This window comes from Mus musculus, chromosome 8, assembly GCF_000001635.26.
Source record: "Mus musculus strain C57BL/6J chromosome 8, GRCm38.p6 C57BL/6J".
Lineage (NCBI taxonomy): Eukaryota > Metazoa > Chordata > Mammalia > Rodentia > Muridae > Mus > Mus musculus.
The window spans coordinates 110565523-110579159 of record NC_000074.6 but is presented as its reverse complement, the minus strand read 5'-3'; the positions used below and the strand labels follow the sequence as shown (position 1 = coordinate 110579159).

Sequence of the window (13637 nt, the reverse complement as noted above, 5' to 3'; positions counted from 1 at the left end):
TCCATCAAAATGGGTAGGACTGAAAGACATCACCCCGAACGAAACAAGCCGGACATGGAAAGACACATGTGCGTTCTCTCTCACGTGTGGAAGTCAATACATTTACTCTCATAGTGGAAGAACTTAGCATGACGATTACTGGAAGCTGGGACAGGTTGGGGGAGGCATGGATAGAGAGACGTTGGGTAACAGTAGTAAAACACAGCACTGGGAGAGCAGTAAGTGTGTTCTGCAGTTTATAGAAGCCTATGAGGTAGTTTATGAGGAACTAGAAGAGAGGACTCTGGAGGTTCTAACTCCACATAAAGGTCCAGGGACGGGAATGCTAACTATTCTGCCCCAACCATTTACAGGTAGATGCATCTATGCTGTAAATATGCATCATTATTACATGTTATCCAAAAGCAAATATAAAATAAAAGGATTAAAAAAATACAGCTAGGTATAATAGTGCATACCTTTAATCTTAGCACGTGGGAGGCAATGATAGGCTGGTCTCTTTGAGTCCGAAGCCAGCCTGGTCTACAGGGTGAGTTCCAGGGCAAGGAGGGTCACTTACTGATACCCTGTCTCAAAAAATGTTTTGAGACTTGAGTCTTGCTGTTATATAGGCTATTATGGATTGGTGTTCAAGATTATCTGGTCTTAGCCTCTACAGAACGAACTACCATTCCTGACTGAGAACCTTTTTAAAAAGCAGTTTTTAAGCAATGCCATTGGAACCCATTTATTTGATGCAATTTTTTTAAAAAAGAAAGATGCAATATATATGTAAAAAATTTAAACATGCAGTTGTTTGGTCCTTAAAGACAGTTTCCTTAGTTGGGTAAAAGCTCCCAGTAACTCACTCAAACACTCGGGTCTGGTAAACCAGTGTTTCCTTAAAGAACACTTCAGTTGTTTCACACTGATATGAAGCAAAATCCACATTGGCACTGAACTGGATCCGCAATTCTCGGTAATTTTCTTCTACCACCGAGTGGGCTGGCTCAGGGTCCATCTCTATGACCTGGAACAAAGGCAACCACGTCCTTAGCACTGCAAAGCCAGCCATGCACAGGAACACTGGGGAACAGCACACTGATTTACCACGGAAAGGCACATGAACCCATACATACAGTTCTGGAAGACATGACTGTCAAATCTTTGATAGCTCTGAATGGAAGAGAAAAACTGGGTAGCAGGTAATTAACGGAGAGGATCAGGACCATGTGGGCATGAGTCTTGGATCAGACGGACTCTAAAGAAGATAGAAGAACTAGGCATGGTCATGCCTTTAATCCCAACAAATGGAAGGCAGAGTCAGGTTTGAGGCTAGCTTGATCTATATAGTGAGTTCCAGGATAGCCAGGGCTGTGCAGAGAGACTTTGTCTCAGAAACAAAAACAAAAACAAAAAGATAGAGAAAAGATAACCATAGAGAAAAGACCAGGTATTGATTAAATAGAAAACAAGTTGCAAATGGAGAGGATCAAAAGAATTATTTAGTTGTGAAAGGATTTTAAAACTTTTTGCTAAGAGGGATTAGGAAAAGTGCAAACAACAAGAATCATTCGTTAAAGGTGTGAATCACCACCAACTCCATCTTTTTAGATCAACATGAAAATTTGGAGGGAAAAGTAATTTAATAAAATTCATGCAAGAACAAATTTTAAAGACCCATCAAAATAACTGAACAGTAAAACATCTTAAAGTAAAAGAAACTGGATAAAAATGTTAAAGAAAGCAATGGAATAGCTTTATTACTCCTAAAGAAACAGTTGCAAATCTTAGAGAAGGCCTAAAAAATAGAAATACCTTTTTTTAAATAGGAAGGATGAGTTAATATTATATTCCAAATACTGTAATCAGTTCCATTACAGGTTTTGGTAATAATTGGCAGATGGATTCAGAAATTATATAGTAGAAGAAAGAGAAGGATCAAGAATGGCCAAAAGATTTAGAACAGAACAATGCAGACGAGGAACTTCCCTCAGACATCATGTTGATTATGAAGCTATAGAAATTAAGAAAACAGGCTCAGGGATGGACGAGCTGACACCAGAATGGAAGAGATCAGAAATGACCTAGGGACAGATAAAACTGAGATATGACACAGAGTTCTATCAGAACACTAGGGAACAGAAGGGCTCCAAACTTGGCAAGGGAGTTGTCTCAATAAAAAATATGAAATTAGAGCCTAGTTTCACGTCAGATGGAATTTCCAGATGCATCAAAGGCTTAGGTATCAAAGGCCAAGCTCATACTTAAAAAATATCTAGTGAGGTGAATATATTTTGGGGAGGGAATGGTTTCAAAAATAAGATACAAAAATAATAAATGTAACAAAAAAGAAACTGATAACTTTGACTACATTAAAATTAAGAATATTTGGGGAGGGGTAGAGAGATGGCTCATTGGTTAAGAGCACTGGCCACTGTCCCAGAGGATCTAGGTTCACTTCCCAACACCCACATGGCAGCTAGCCACTTGTAACCACTCCATCTTCAGTTGATCTGATGGCCCCTCAGGCTTCTGTGGGCAGCGTAGGTATGCGGCACACATACATATATGCTGGCAAAACACCCATATACATAAATTAAAAATAAATGAAACATCTTTTAAAAATTAAGAATAGCCTTTTGTTTATCAAAATATAGAGGGGATGGAGAGATATCTCAGTCCTTAAGAGCACATGTTGACCTGAGTTTGGTTGCTAGCACCCATGTAGGGTCACTCACAACCACCTGTAACATGCCCTCTTCAGACCACTGAGGACATCTGCACCCATATGTACATACCCCGATTCCCTCATGCATATAAAGAGTTAAAATAAAGATAGATCTTAAAAAACAACAACAACAAAAACTGAGTAAAAAGTTAAGCTCTAGATTTTTGAGAATGCGTGGACACATAATACAAATGGAATTTCTTAAAGATAAGAAACCTTAAACACAGGATGAGCGTCATAACTGAAAAATGAGCAGAAGGCACAAAAAAGGCATCCATGTAAGAGGGGACCTGTGTGGTCAGCGATAGTAAGAAGTCACATCCAGTCTGGCCAGTGACTAGAGAAGTACAATCAAGGTTCATCATGAGATAATACCCTAGTTGTTCAAATGATAAAAGCAAGACTGCCATGCCTAAGGCTGTGGGTTTCTCTTTAGTATCCCACAAACCAACCAACCAACTAACCAACCAGCCTCCCAAATGTCTGACAAAGTCAAATCAAATGTTGGAAAGGATGTGTCTCACAAGACTCCTTCGTTGTAAAAGTAGAAATCAGTCTAGCAAGTTTGGAAAACACTTGGACATCAGCTTGGAAGGGCTGGACGTTCACAGGATTTAGTGACCCCACTTGTAGAAATGTAAACATGGATGCCAACATACACAGAAATGCTGTCCATAAGAGAACACCTTGAAATAACTTTCAGAGGAAGAGAGAAAAAGTCTGGACTGTAAACAACAGTGAAATTTGTATACTATTATAGTCCACACAACTATGAACACATACCATAATCTTAAAAAAAAAAAAAAACCAGTTGAGAACTACAGCTCTGCCTCAATCCTTCTAGAATGCTCAGATTAACAACAGTTGAACAAGGGAGTAACTTGGGATTGTGATTACCTCTAGGAGAGAGATAAAGAGATGGAATGGCCAGAACTACACAGCATTTGGGGGCCTAGTTCCCTCATTGGGCATGGGTTAATTTATTATAGAATTAAAAAAAAAAGATGCAAGGGGCACATATGTGCCAAGGATGAGATACCACTATGCACTGGGAGTTCTGATTACTCTAGTTCCAGACACCCGGTGGAAGCAGGAAACAACTAAATGACTAGTGATGCCATATTTGAAGAAGAGGAGGAGGAGGAAAAAGAGGAAGAAGATGGAAGAACTTGCTGAACCCTTTACATAGACTGAAGCTAAACCTTGTCAACTAAGGTGGTATGTGTCGTTTGTAAGGGTGGTGGGCATGGAAATACTTTGCCATTTTTGAAACCAAAGTCAGATGCAAACCTTTTCTGTTTTCCACAGCCAGACACTAAAATTGAGAGCAGTGGGTACCGAGCATGGCGGGCTGGATGAAGTCTGTGTTTCCTGTCCCTTGTATACTCACCTTTCGTTTTGTATTCAAGGTCAGAGGTGTATTTCGGGGAGCATCCACCCACTTGACTGTGCGCATGCGGTCATCCCAGTCAGGGACCTGGTCTACAGGGAGCTGAAACATGATCTTGGAAAGCTTGCACTTGACACACATCTTCTTCAGGGTGATGGGTGATTCTGATTTCAAGGTCACCACCACGTCCTTGGAACAGCCAGGGTGGAGATGCCCAATCTAGGGAAAAATGGAGTATTTGTATTTTGGAGAATTCAATCCTAAGAACCTTTGATGCCTGGTAGTGACTCAAAATATATCATCCATGCCTGTATAGGTAGATTGACTTAAATCATGTAAGAGACCCTAGGCACAGTGTTTCATGGAGGAGCACCAGCACTTGGAAGGGTGAGCGAGATTTACCATGAGTTTGAGGCCAGCCAAGGCTACATAATAGGTTTTTAGGCATGCCTAGGTTACAGAGTGAAACCTTCTCTCAAAATAAACACACACACACACATACACACACACACACACACACACACACACACACACACACACACACACACTAAGAGCAATAGTAATAGTTACCACTGTTACTTGTCTCAAGAAGTATTCTCAACTCTTGAGCAATTTTACTAATCCCTACAATATCTTCTGAGAAGTACAGAGCTATCATTCCCCACTTTACAGATTAAAAAAAAAAAACCCGTAAATTGCTTAAAGTCTTTAACACTAGTGATCTGGGTTAAAGTTCAAGCAGTATGTCTCCAAATGCTACCCACAACCACCTGATACACATTATTATTCATACATATAGGTCACTCAACACAGTACAGTAGTTTCTAGAAAGTGATCCAATGACCCTTGCCATCTCCAAGACCTTTCCAGGGAACCTGGAGGACAAAACTTTCAATAACATCCTGAGATGCCACTTGATTCTTGTACATTCCTTTTCTTATGAGTGACAGTGTAACTTCCTAGAAGTTAAAGATGATGGTGCATAGTTAGACTGAATAGAGCGAGCAGATAGCAGAAGCCATATGACCTTATTCAGTTATATGGTAAAGATGTATAAAGACATAAAATGGCTGGATGTGGTGGTGCACACCCATAACACAAGCCTGGGACAGGAGGATAAGAAGCTCAAGGCTAGCCTGGGATACACAGGGACAGGAGGATAAGAAGCCCAAGGCTAGCCTGGGATACACAGGGACAGGAGGGTAAGAAGATCAAGGCTAGCCTGGGATACAAAGGAGACCCTATTTTTCCCCCTAAGTTAGGGTTTTTCTTTGTAACAGCCCTGGTTGCCTGGAACTTGCTCTGTAGACCAGGCTGGCCCTGAACCCACAATTATTTGCCAGTGTCTGCTTCCTGCCTCTGCCCCCTGAGATTAAAGGCTTGAACCACTGTGCTCTTGCAGGAGACCCTATCTTAACAAGAAAGATGAAATGATTCTACACTGACCACATACGTTTTTGAAAATATAGTTTTTTACAAATAAAATATGGTCTTTTATTTTATCTTATTTTATTTTATTTTTTGAGACAGGGCTTCTCTGTGTAGCCCTGGCTGTCCTGGAACTCACTCTGTAGACCAGGCTGGCCTTGAACTCAGAAATCCGCCTGTCTCTGCCTCCCAAGTTCTGGGATTAAAGGCGTGCGCCACCACAGCCTGGCAAACTATGGTATTTTAATTAAAAGATAGTTGGCTTATTGTACTTTAAAACAAATATGTTTAAAAATATGGCTAAGACCACTGTCTGCTCTTTCAGAGGTCCTGAGTTCAATTCCCAGCTATCACATGGGGCCCCACAACCATCTGTAATGGGGTCTGATGCCCTCTTCTGGGGTGCAGCTATCTATGCAGATAGAGTACTCGTATACATAAAAATAACTTTAAAAATCATTAAAAAAGAATGCTTTAAAATATTCCTAATTTGAGGTCCTGGAGAGATGGCTCAGTAGTTAAGAGCACTGGTTGCTCTTCCAGAGGATGCAGGTTTGTTCCAAGCAGGCACATGGCAGCTCACAACCAGATCCAGGGGATCTGATATCCTCTTCTGGTCTCTGTGGGTATGGGCATACATGTGGCGCACAGATATGCATGTAGGCAAACCATCATACCCATACAAATACAAAAAAAAGTATAAATCTAAACACATTCCTACTTTTAATTTCTAATAGGCTAATCATCAATAATTGTGATTCATACGGACAAAAGTTTTTTTGAGGGTTCTAACAATGCTTAAGCGTACGGAGGAAGCCTGGGATGGAAAAGTTTTAAATTATTCAACTATACAAGATGTAAAGGAGATCCCATTTGGTTTATAGAATAAAATGATTTGTAATTCATTGTAGTTAAAGATGTATGTACATACACCACCAGCATAATCACTGTTCACATGATAGTCCTCTGGCAGAGAAGACAGCGACATCTCTACTTCCCCTGGACAGTGAAGGCATATGACAGCTTTAGATTGCTCAAGATAAATAAATGCATGTGTTTCTATGTGCATATGGGTATACACAAATGTAAGCCAACTGCTGGACGCCTGGCTCTGTCTTCTTTGACAACGTCAATTATCCACTCACATCCATTCTATGCCCCCTGCATCCCCATAGGTCAAATGTTGGTAACAAAGATTAAAGGAATTTAACAAGGCTTTGGAACTGGGTCTGGCAGAGTTAGTTTTCTGTAGCTACTCCCCAGGGTTAGATTTGGGCTTGAGCTGGTGTTGGCCTGGGACTCACTCTATAGCTCAGGCTGGCCTTGAACTTGTGGGAGCATGAGCTTCCCATGTATTAGGATTGCAGGGATGAAGCACCATTTTTTTGGCTTGCTGTGCCACTTCTGAAGGCCATGCTTTGAAGAACACATGCACAGAGGGACACAGGCCTCCAGAGAATACCTCAGTTTCATCCCCAAAGCAGTCTTTGTTAATCTCCTCTTAGACCAGAGGCCCCTGAGCAGCACCCTCAAGTACTAGGTCTGAGTGTGGCATGGTTGAGGGGAGGTTTCTTAGTTCAAGATGCATGCATCCCATTCCACAGGATGGAGTGACAATCACATTGGGCTTGGCTTAGGCCCAAGGGGGTCTGGGACCCATTGAGTGACATTTGCTTACCTGTGGGGAGAAGGACAGTGTAGCTAAAAGGGGCCACTCGAAGCGAATCACATTCACTTGGCTGTGGTTGGTGATGGTGAAGCTCACATTGTAGCTGATTCCAATATGACAGTACCCAAATTGGATGTGTTCCATCAGGGCAGCTAGGGGTCCGAAGCAGAAGGCTGGTAAGTGGTTCCTGGCCTCTCGGGAGAGTCTGCTATCTAACGGAGGCATGTCCTGATACACATTCCTATCTTAAGCACATTTTGCACTTTCTTTAGATAATTACATAGGAAAAATCTTGGATTCTTGGGTAGAAGGATCTGCCTCTAAGGGGCATCCATCCATCCATCCATCCATCCATCTATCCATCCATCCATCCATCCATCCATCCATCCATCCATCCATCTATCTTTCCATTCATTCATCCATCCATCCATCTATCTTTCCATCCATCCATCCATCCATCTTTCCATCCATCCATCCATCCATCCATCCATCCATCCATCCACCCACCCATCCATCCATCCATCCATCCATCCATCCATCCATCGATCCATCCATCCATCCATCCATCCATCCATCCATCCATCCATCCATCTTTCCATCCATCCATCCATCCATCCATCCATCCATCTATCTTTCCATCCATCCATCCATCCATCCATCCATCCATCCATCTATCTTTCCATCCATCCATCCATCCATCCATCCACCCACCCACCCATCCATCCATCCATCCATCCACCCATCCATCCATCGATCCATCCATCCATCCATCCATCTATCTTTCCATCCATCCATCCATCCATCCATCCATCCATCCATCCATCCATCTATCTTTCCATCCATCCATCCATCCATCCATCCATCCATCCATCCATCTTCCCACCCATCCATATATCAGTTCTATCTGTACACTGACCTTGGCTCTTGCGTTTGTTCAAGAGAAAATAAAGATTCTAATGTCATTTGTTTCACGAGATAATACAATGAAATGTTAAGACTGCCAGATAAAATATAGGATTCTCAATTAAATTAGAATTATAGACAAACAAGGAGTAATTTATATTTGATAAATATGTCCCACACAATACTTTGAGGACATACATATACTAAAAGTTATTGTTTATCTGGAACTTAATTTTTCTTTGGAATACCTGAATTCGTGTTTGCTAAACCTGAAAACCCTCTAATAGATATGGAATCTCTAACCTTGAATTACTGCTAGCTCCTATTTTATCCCTGACAAGAATGATGCCATTGTATAGCTTCAAACAGGAGTGAAACACTGATTACAGAAAGAGTGTTGATTTCAGTCCCTGATTATACATTCTGGGACTGTAATTAAGCTCCTAGGGAAATTTTGAAGACGAATTTACAATTCACTTTAAAGCAATCAGTCATATGGTTACAGTACTTAACCAATGCTTTTTTGGCAATAATTATAATGTAAAATGTTTCCTTCCCAGGGTACCATCAAATGGAAGGTTCAGTGGTTGATAGACTGCAGAGAGCCATGTCTTAAGCTTTAATATGCACGCAATCATGCAGGGATCTGGTTAAAATGTGGGTTATAATCCTGCAGGTTGGGGTGGGTCTCAAATTCTCATTTCTGACAAGAACCTAGGAGATGCTGATACTGTAGGCTGCTGGCCTGCTCAGCAAGCAGTCAGGCTGTGAGGAGGAGGGCACAAGCCCATCCCTCGCCAGTGAGATGAGTCCACCATTTCACTTAGAAAGCCTGTTTCAGATGAAACCCTCAGTGGCGACACAAGCTAGCTACAAGACAGAGGCAGGGGACTACAAGGAGGCATGAGTTCGCTAAAGAACTAAGCAGGAACATCAGCATCAAACTGTATGTTCCCTAAAAATGGCGAAGGCCTTCTTATTAATCTGCAGGTCTAGGGCTCAGTGTAGCACTTGGAACTTGCACTTGGCACTAAAAGTTCACTGCATGAACACACACATGAATGAAGGGTACACAGTGTGACTGAGCCTGGTGTGGCAGAGCTCCTACTGATCAAGAGAGTGACTGGAGTCAACAGCTGTCAAGATTGCACTTCTCCCACCTGTCACCAAGTCCTCCATGGTGCTCTCCTCGGCGATCTCTATGACTTCAGACTTATCCGAGCTCTCCTGGCTGGTGGAACTGATCAGTCCATGGATGTTGTCCAAGGTGATGTCATCCTCGTAGCTTTCTCCAACCAGGTGGATCATGGTCTCCTCATACTGGTTGTTGATCACTGATAAGTGGATGGTGCCTGTCATTCTCCCAATCTTATTGGAGTGGAAAAAGACATCAAATTCAGCCGTGTCTCCAGGAGAAACAACCAGGGAGGCCGTGTGGGCTTTCTTGACTGTAAAGTGAAGACCAAAGTTATGATTTAGAAGAATGCATCTCTGGGAAGACCGAGGTTGGAAGGAGGGCAGCCCCTCTGCGGGGAACGAGCTTTGGCTTCTGGTGATGTGACTGAGAGGTCCCTGGTAAAATAGCTTCTGAGTTCTCCATTGCCTACTGAGGCTCCTGCACCCTCCACTCACCTTTTTCATTCGGTTTATTTTCCTCCATGATGTAGATGTAGGAGGTGGTGGGTCTCCCTTTCAGAGAGAAGACTCCTAGTTGGTCCCGCAGGTCCACATGCAGCTGGAAAGAAGAAAGTAGGGTTGAGCATTGAACTTACAGGCTGCTCAAGAATTTGAGTCTGGGTTGTGATACTGCACTGTATTTTGGGTGGCAAGAATGTTCAGTCATTATATGCAGTATTCACTTTTTATTTTCTCCATTTTTGCCTGGTATGTGTGTGTTCTCATGTGTGTGTGGGTACACATGTATGTGGAGGTGTGCATGCATGTGGAGGCCTGACGTTGACAGTATGCCTTCCTCAATAGTTCTTCTCTTTATATATAAGCAGGGTTTCTTGCTGAACCTGAATTCACTGATTCAGGCTTGTCTAGCTAGTCTCTGCCTGGTGAGTGCTAGGATTGCAGGTGACTGCCACCTCCTGTCCTGCTTTTACACGGGCTCTGTGTGTGTGTGTGTGTGTGTGTGTGTCAGAACTTTGTACTTCATATGTGTTTGTGTTTAACCATTGAACCATATCTCTAGCTCATGGTCTTAAGAGACTTAAGAAATATATGTAGTAGACATTAGACCCAGATAGAAAAAAATGAGCATTTGGTTAGGAACCATTCTTAGTATCTTAGTTAGGAGCTGGAAGCCCAAAGGTGATAGGTGACCTTCTGGCCTATGCAGTTAGACAGTGTCAAAGGGGGGTTGCTAATGCTTCTATTACACAGAGAGACAATGGAAAGGCGTATCTAGGCTAATGAAAGGAAAATGAATACCTACAGTTCTATGAAGCATTGCACAGCTATGACTTCTGGGAAGCCAGTATTTCCTAGGTGCTGTGCATTTGCTAGAGTCATGGTAAATATCCTAGCAAGGTGACAGGAAAAAAAAAGAAAACCAACTCAGACCGACTCTGGTCCACTGGGAAGCAGGCAGGGCTAAAAGCCAGACATTCGATTTTAGGTGTGAGAAATCTGATATTTTTTGAAAGTAGCATTGCTGACTATAAAGAATAAAAGATAAGGAAGGTACAGAGCCACTGTACTGCAACCAGAGATTGTGGTATTTAGAAATAACCATCGGGGAAACTCAATGGAGGGGAACCAAGACTGCTCAGTGGGTTAAGACACTTGCTGTTCAGCCTGGCAACCTGAGTTCCCTCCCAGGGGCTCACAGGCTAGAAGGAGAGAACTCACCGCTGTGGTAATCCTCGGGCCTCTACACTCTTGTGTAGGCACACGTACACACAAAATAAAAAATAAATGTCAAAAAGAGAAACTATAGAAAGGAACTTATTAATATTTTAGGAATATTGAGATAGAAATCTAAATGATGGAGAGGAACCCCAAACGTTACTCCCAGTGGACAGTTATTCTGAAACCAGGAATTCTCCCCTAGACAACTCATAGTCTTTAATTTTGATTCCAATGAGATTAAAACTTTTCTGGATGTATTTTATTGTATGTAAGTGGGTGTTTGCCTGCATGCATATCTGAGCACCGTATGTGTGCTTAATGCCTGCTGAGTCCAGGAGGGATGTTGGATTCCCTGGAACTGGAGTTACAGATGGTTTTGAGCCACCATGTGGGTTCTGGGGACCAAACTCAAGTCCTCTGCAAGAGCAGCCAGTGCTCTTAACCATTGAGCCATCTCTGCAGCTCCTTCCAATGAGATTTTAAATGGAACTTTAAAAAATGATTCTTAAGCTCACATATGAGCCGAATCTACAAAGATTCTTAAGGAAAGTTAAAAACAAACAAACAAATAAACAAACAAACCAGGTAGTAGGTAGCAGAACCTCATTGAACTATACAAGAAGACAGTGGTTTTTAATCTGAGGGTTGCAACCCATTTCGGGGTCTCATGACCTTTTCACGGGGGTTGCCTAAGACTGGGAAAACAGATATTTACATTATGATTTACAACAGTAGAAAACATTACAGTTATGAAGTGGCAACAAAAATAATTTTATGGCTGGGGGTCACCACAACATGAGAAACTGTGTTAAGGGGTTGCAGTATCAGGAGGGTTGAGAGCCACTGCTGTGGAAACATTTATACCATGATGAAGACCATGCAGGGTAGTGCCGCCATAATGTTCCTTCTCGCCATGGGCCTAAAATTGACAGAAGCCAGGACTGTGGTCCTAAAACCTCAGAAACTGTGAGGCAGAAATAAGGCAGTGTGGTCTGACCAGCGTGTCACCCCAGGTAACCGTCTATGTCACCCTCAGCTGTTACCCCAGGTAACTGTCTATGCCACCCTCAGCTGTCACCCCAGGTAACCGTCTATGTCACCCTCAGCTGTTACCTGGGCGGGGATGGTGCCGTTATTCTTAAGGATGAGAGGCAGTTTCTCCGAATGACCAAGCAGAAGCCTCTTAAACAGGAGCAAGGGGTTTCCGTGTTGGTTATATAGAGTTGGCCGGATGACAGTCACTCGAGGGAGAGTCCCCTCACCAACAATATCAAACACAAGACCTCGGCTCCTGGCAATGTTGCTGCAGGGGACAGGAAGAGCAAGCAAGGTGCCTGAAACCGACCAGGCGGGGACACTTTCCTACACAGCATGTATACTGTGGTTCTGCCACAGGAGGAGGAGGAGGAGGAGGAGGAGGAGGAGGAGGAGGAGGAGGAGGAGGTGGTGGTACCTGGGCAGGCCATCCAAAGTGGCCTCGAAGATGCACTGGTAGGTCTGCATGGTCTGTGGTGTGAACAGCACTGTGACGAAGGCATGTGAGCGGCTCCCGATGCACATCTTGCTGGGTTCCACGTCAAAGGTGTCAGTGATGCGGTTGGCCGGCTGTGGAAGGGAGATGGGGTTGGGTACTTTGCATTTCTGCTGGGGCCGACTGCTGATCTCTCTGCCCTGCTGTGAACTCTCCTAGACAAGCTCAATTACATGGTGAGTCACAGGCCCTGGACAGAGTGGCACAGAGTCTGGGGACTTACATCTAGATGGCATCTGGCTGTACTTGGCTAGACCATGAACTCTGACTCAAATAGACAAACCAAGCCAGTTGGCCAAACGTTCTAAACCACCGCCTTATATTGTGCCTAGCCAACTAAGTTAATACAATTAATGTGGAGCTGAGCTGCAAGCTGGCTGAGCTGCTGGTGCTCTGATACGTTTTGACCTGAGTCGGAGGTTCCTGACTCACTGCTGGGATCCTTGTGTTGTCTGAGCTAACCCAAAGGAGCTTCTGTTCCTTGTAAGTCCAAGTACCATGATTAGATACCTTCCCTTAGCACTTGACCTGTTACTCTCTGGTAAGTGGTTTTGAACCGCACAGCCACCCAGCATTGCTTTGGAAGAGCCTTTTCTTTCTTCCGAGTACTGGCAGAACACAACGCAAGCAACCCCTTCTCATTCTTTAGCCAAAGGGCAATAAGATTTTACTGCCTTTCCCTAGGGATCCCCTTCAAGTCTCAAACTGGAGAGGAAAATGTTGGATGTTCCCAAGTCTACTGTCGTAAAACTTTTCTCTTTAGAAGCCAGGTTTTGGGCTGGAGAGATGATGACTCGGCTGTTAAGAGCACTCACTGCTCTTCCAGGGTCCTGAGTTCAATTCCCAGCATCCACATGGTGATTCATGACCACCTATAAAGGGATCTGATGCCCTCTTCTGACACGTAGGTGAAATGCAGCAGAACACTTATACATAAAATAAATAACAACAACAACAAAAAATAAAGACAAGCCACCACAATCCAGGTTCCCCAAATTTCCGGAGCTGCTCAGTCTCTACAATGTGGTTAGAGAATAATGGCTGGAGGTTGATCTGCCTGTAGCTGGTGCTCATCATGGCCTTCTCTTCCAGTGCTTGTATAGATCAGTTACACAGTAAGTAACTGATTTGGACAGACAAATGAGTTGCC

At 43.2% G+C, this 13637-nt stretch overlaps 1 protein-coding gene across 11 annotated transcripts in view; it reads right to left on the bottom strand.

Moving 5' to 3' along the window:
* Window positions 1-13637, bottom strand: part of Hydin (HYDIN, axonemal central pair apparatus protein) — a 343286-nt gene that overhangs the window by 31094 nt on the left and 298555 nt on the right. For all 11 annotated transcript variants that reach the window (XM_030243552.1, NM_172916.2, XM_030243556.1 and 8 more), the window contains 7 exons: window positions 12410-12561; window positions 12070-12259; window positions 9733-9835; window positions 9261-9548; window positions 7207-7349; window positions 4101-4319; window positions 849-1009 (listed from right to left, as the gene is read on the bottom strand). In XM_030243552.1, the coding sequence (XP_030099412.1) occupies window positions 849-1009; window positions 4101-4319; window positions 7207-7349; window positions 9261-9548; window positions 9733-9835; window positions 12070-12259; window positions 12410-12561 (1256 nt within the window). The remainder of the gene's footprint in view (window positions 1-848; window positions 1010-4100; window positions 4320-7206; window positions 7350-9260; window positions 9549-9732; window positions 9836-12069; window positions 12260-12409; window positions 12562-13637) is intronic.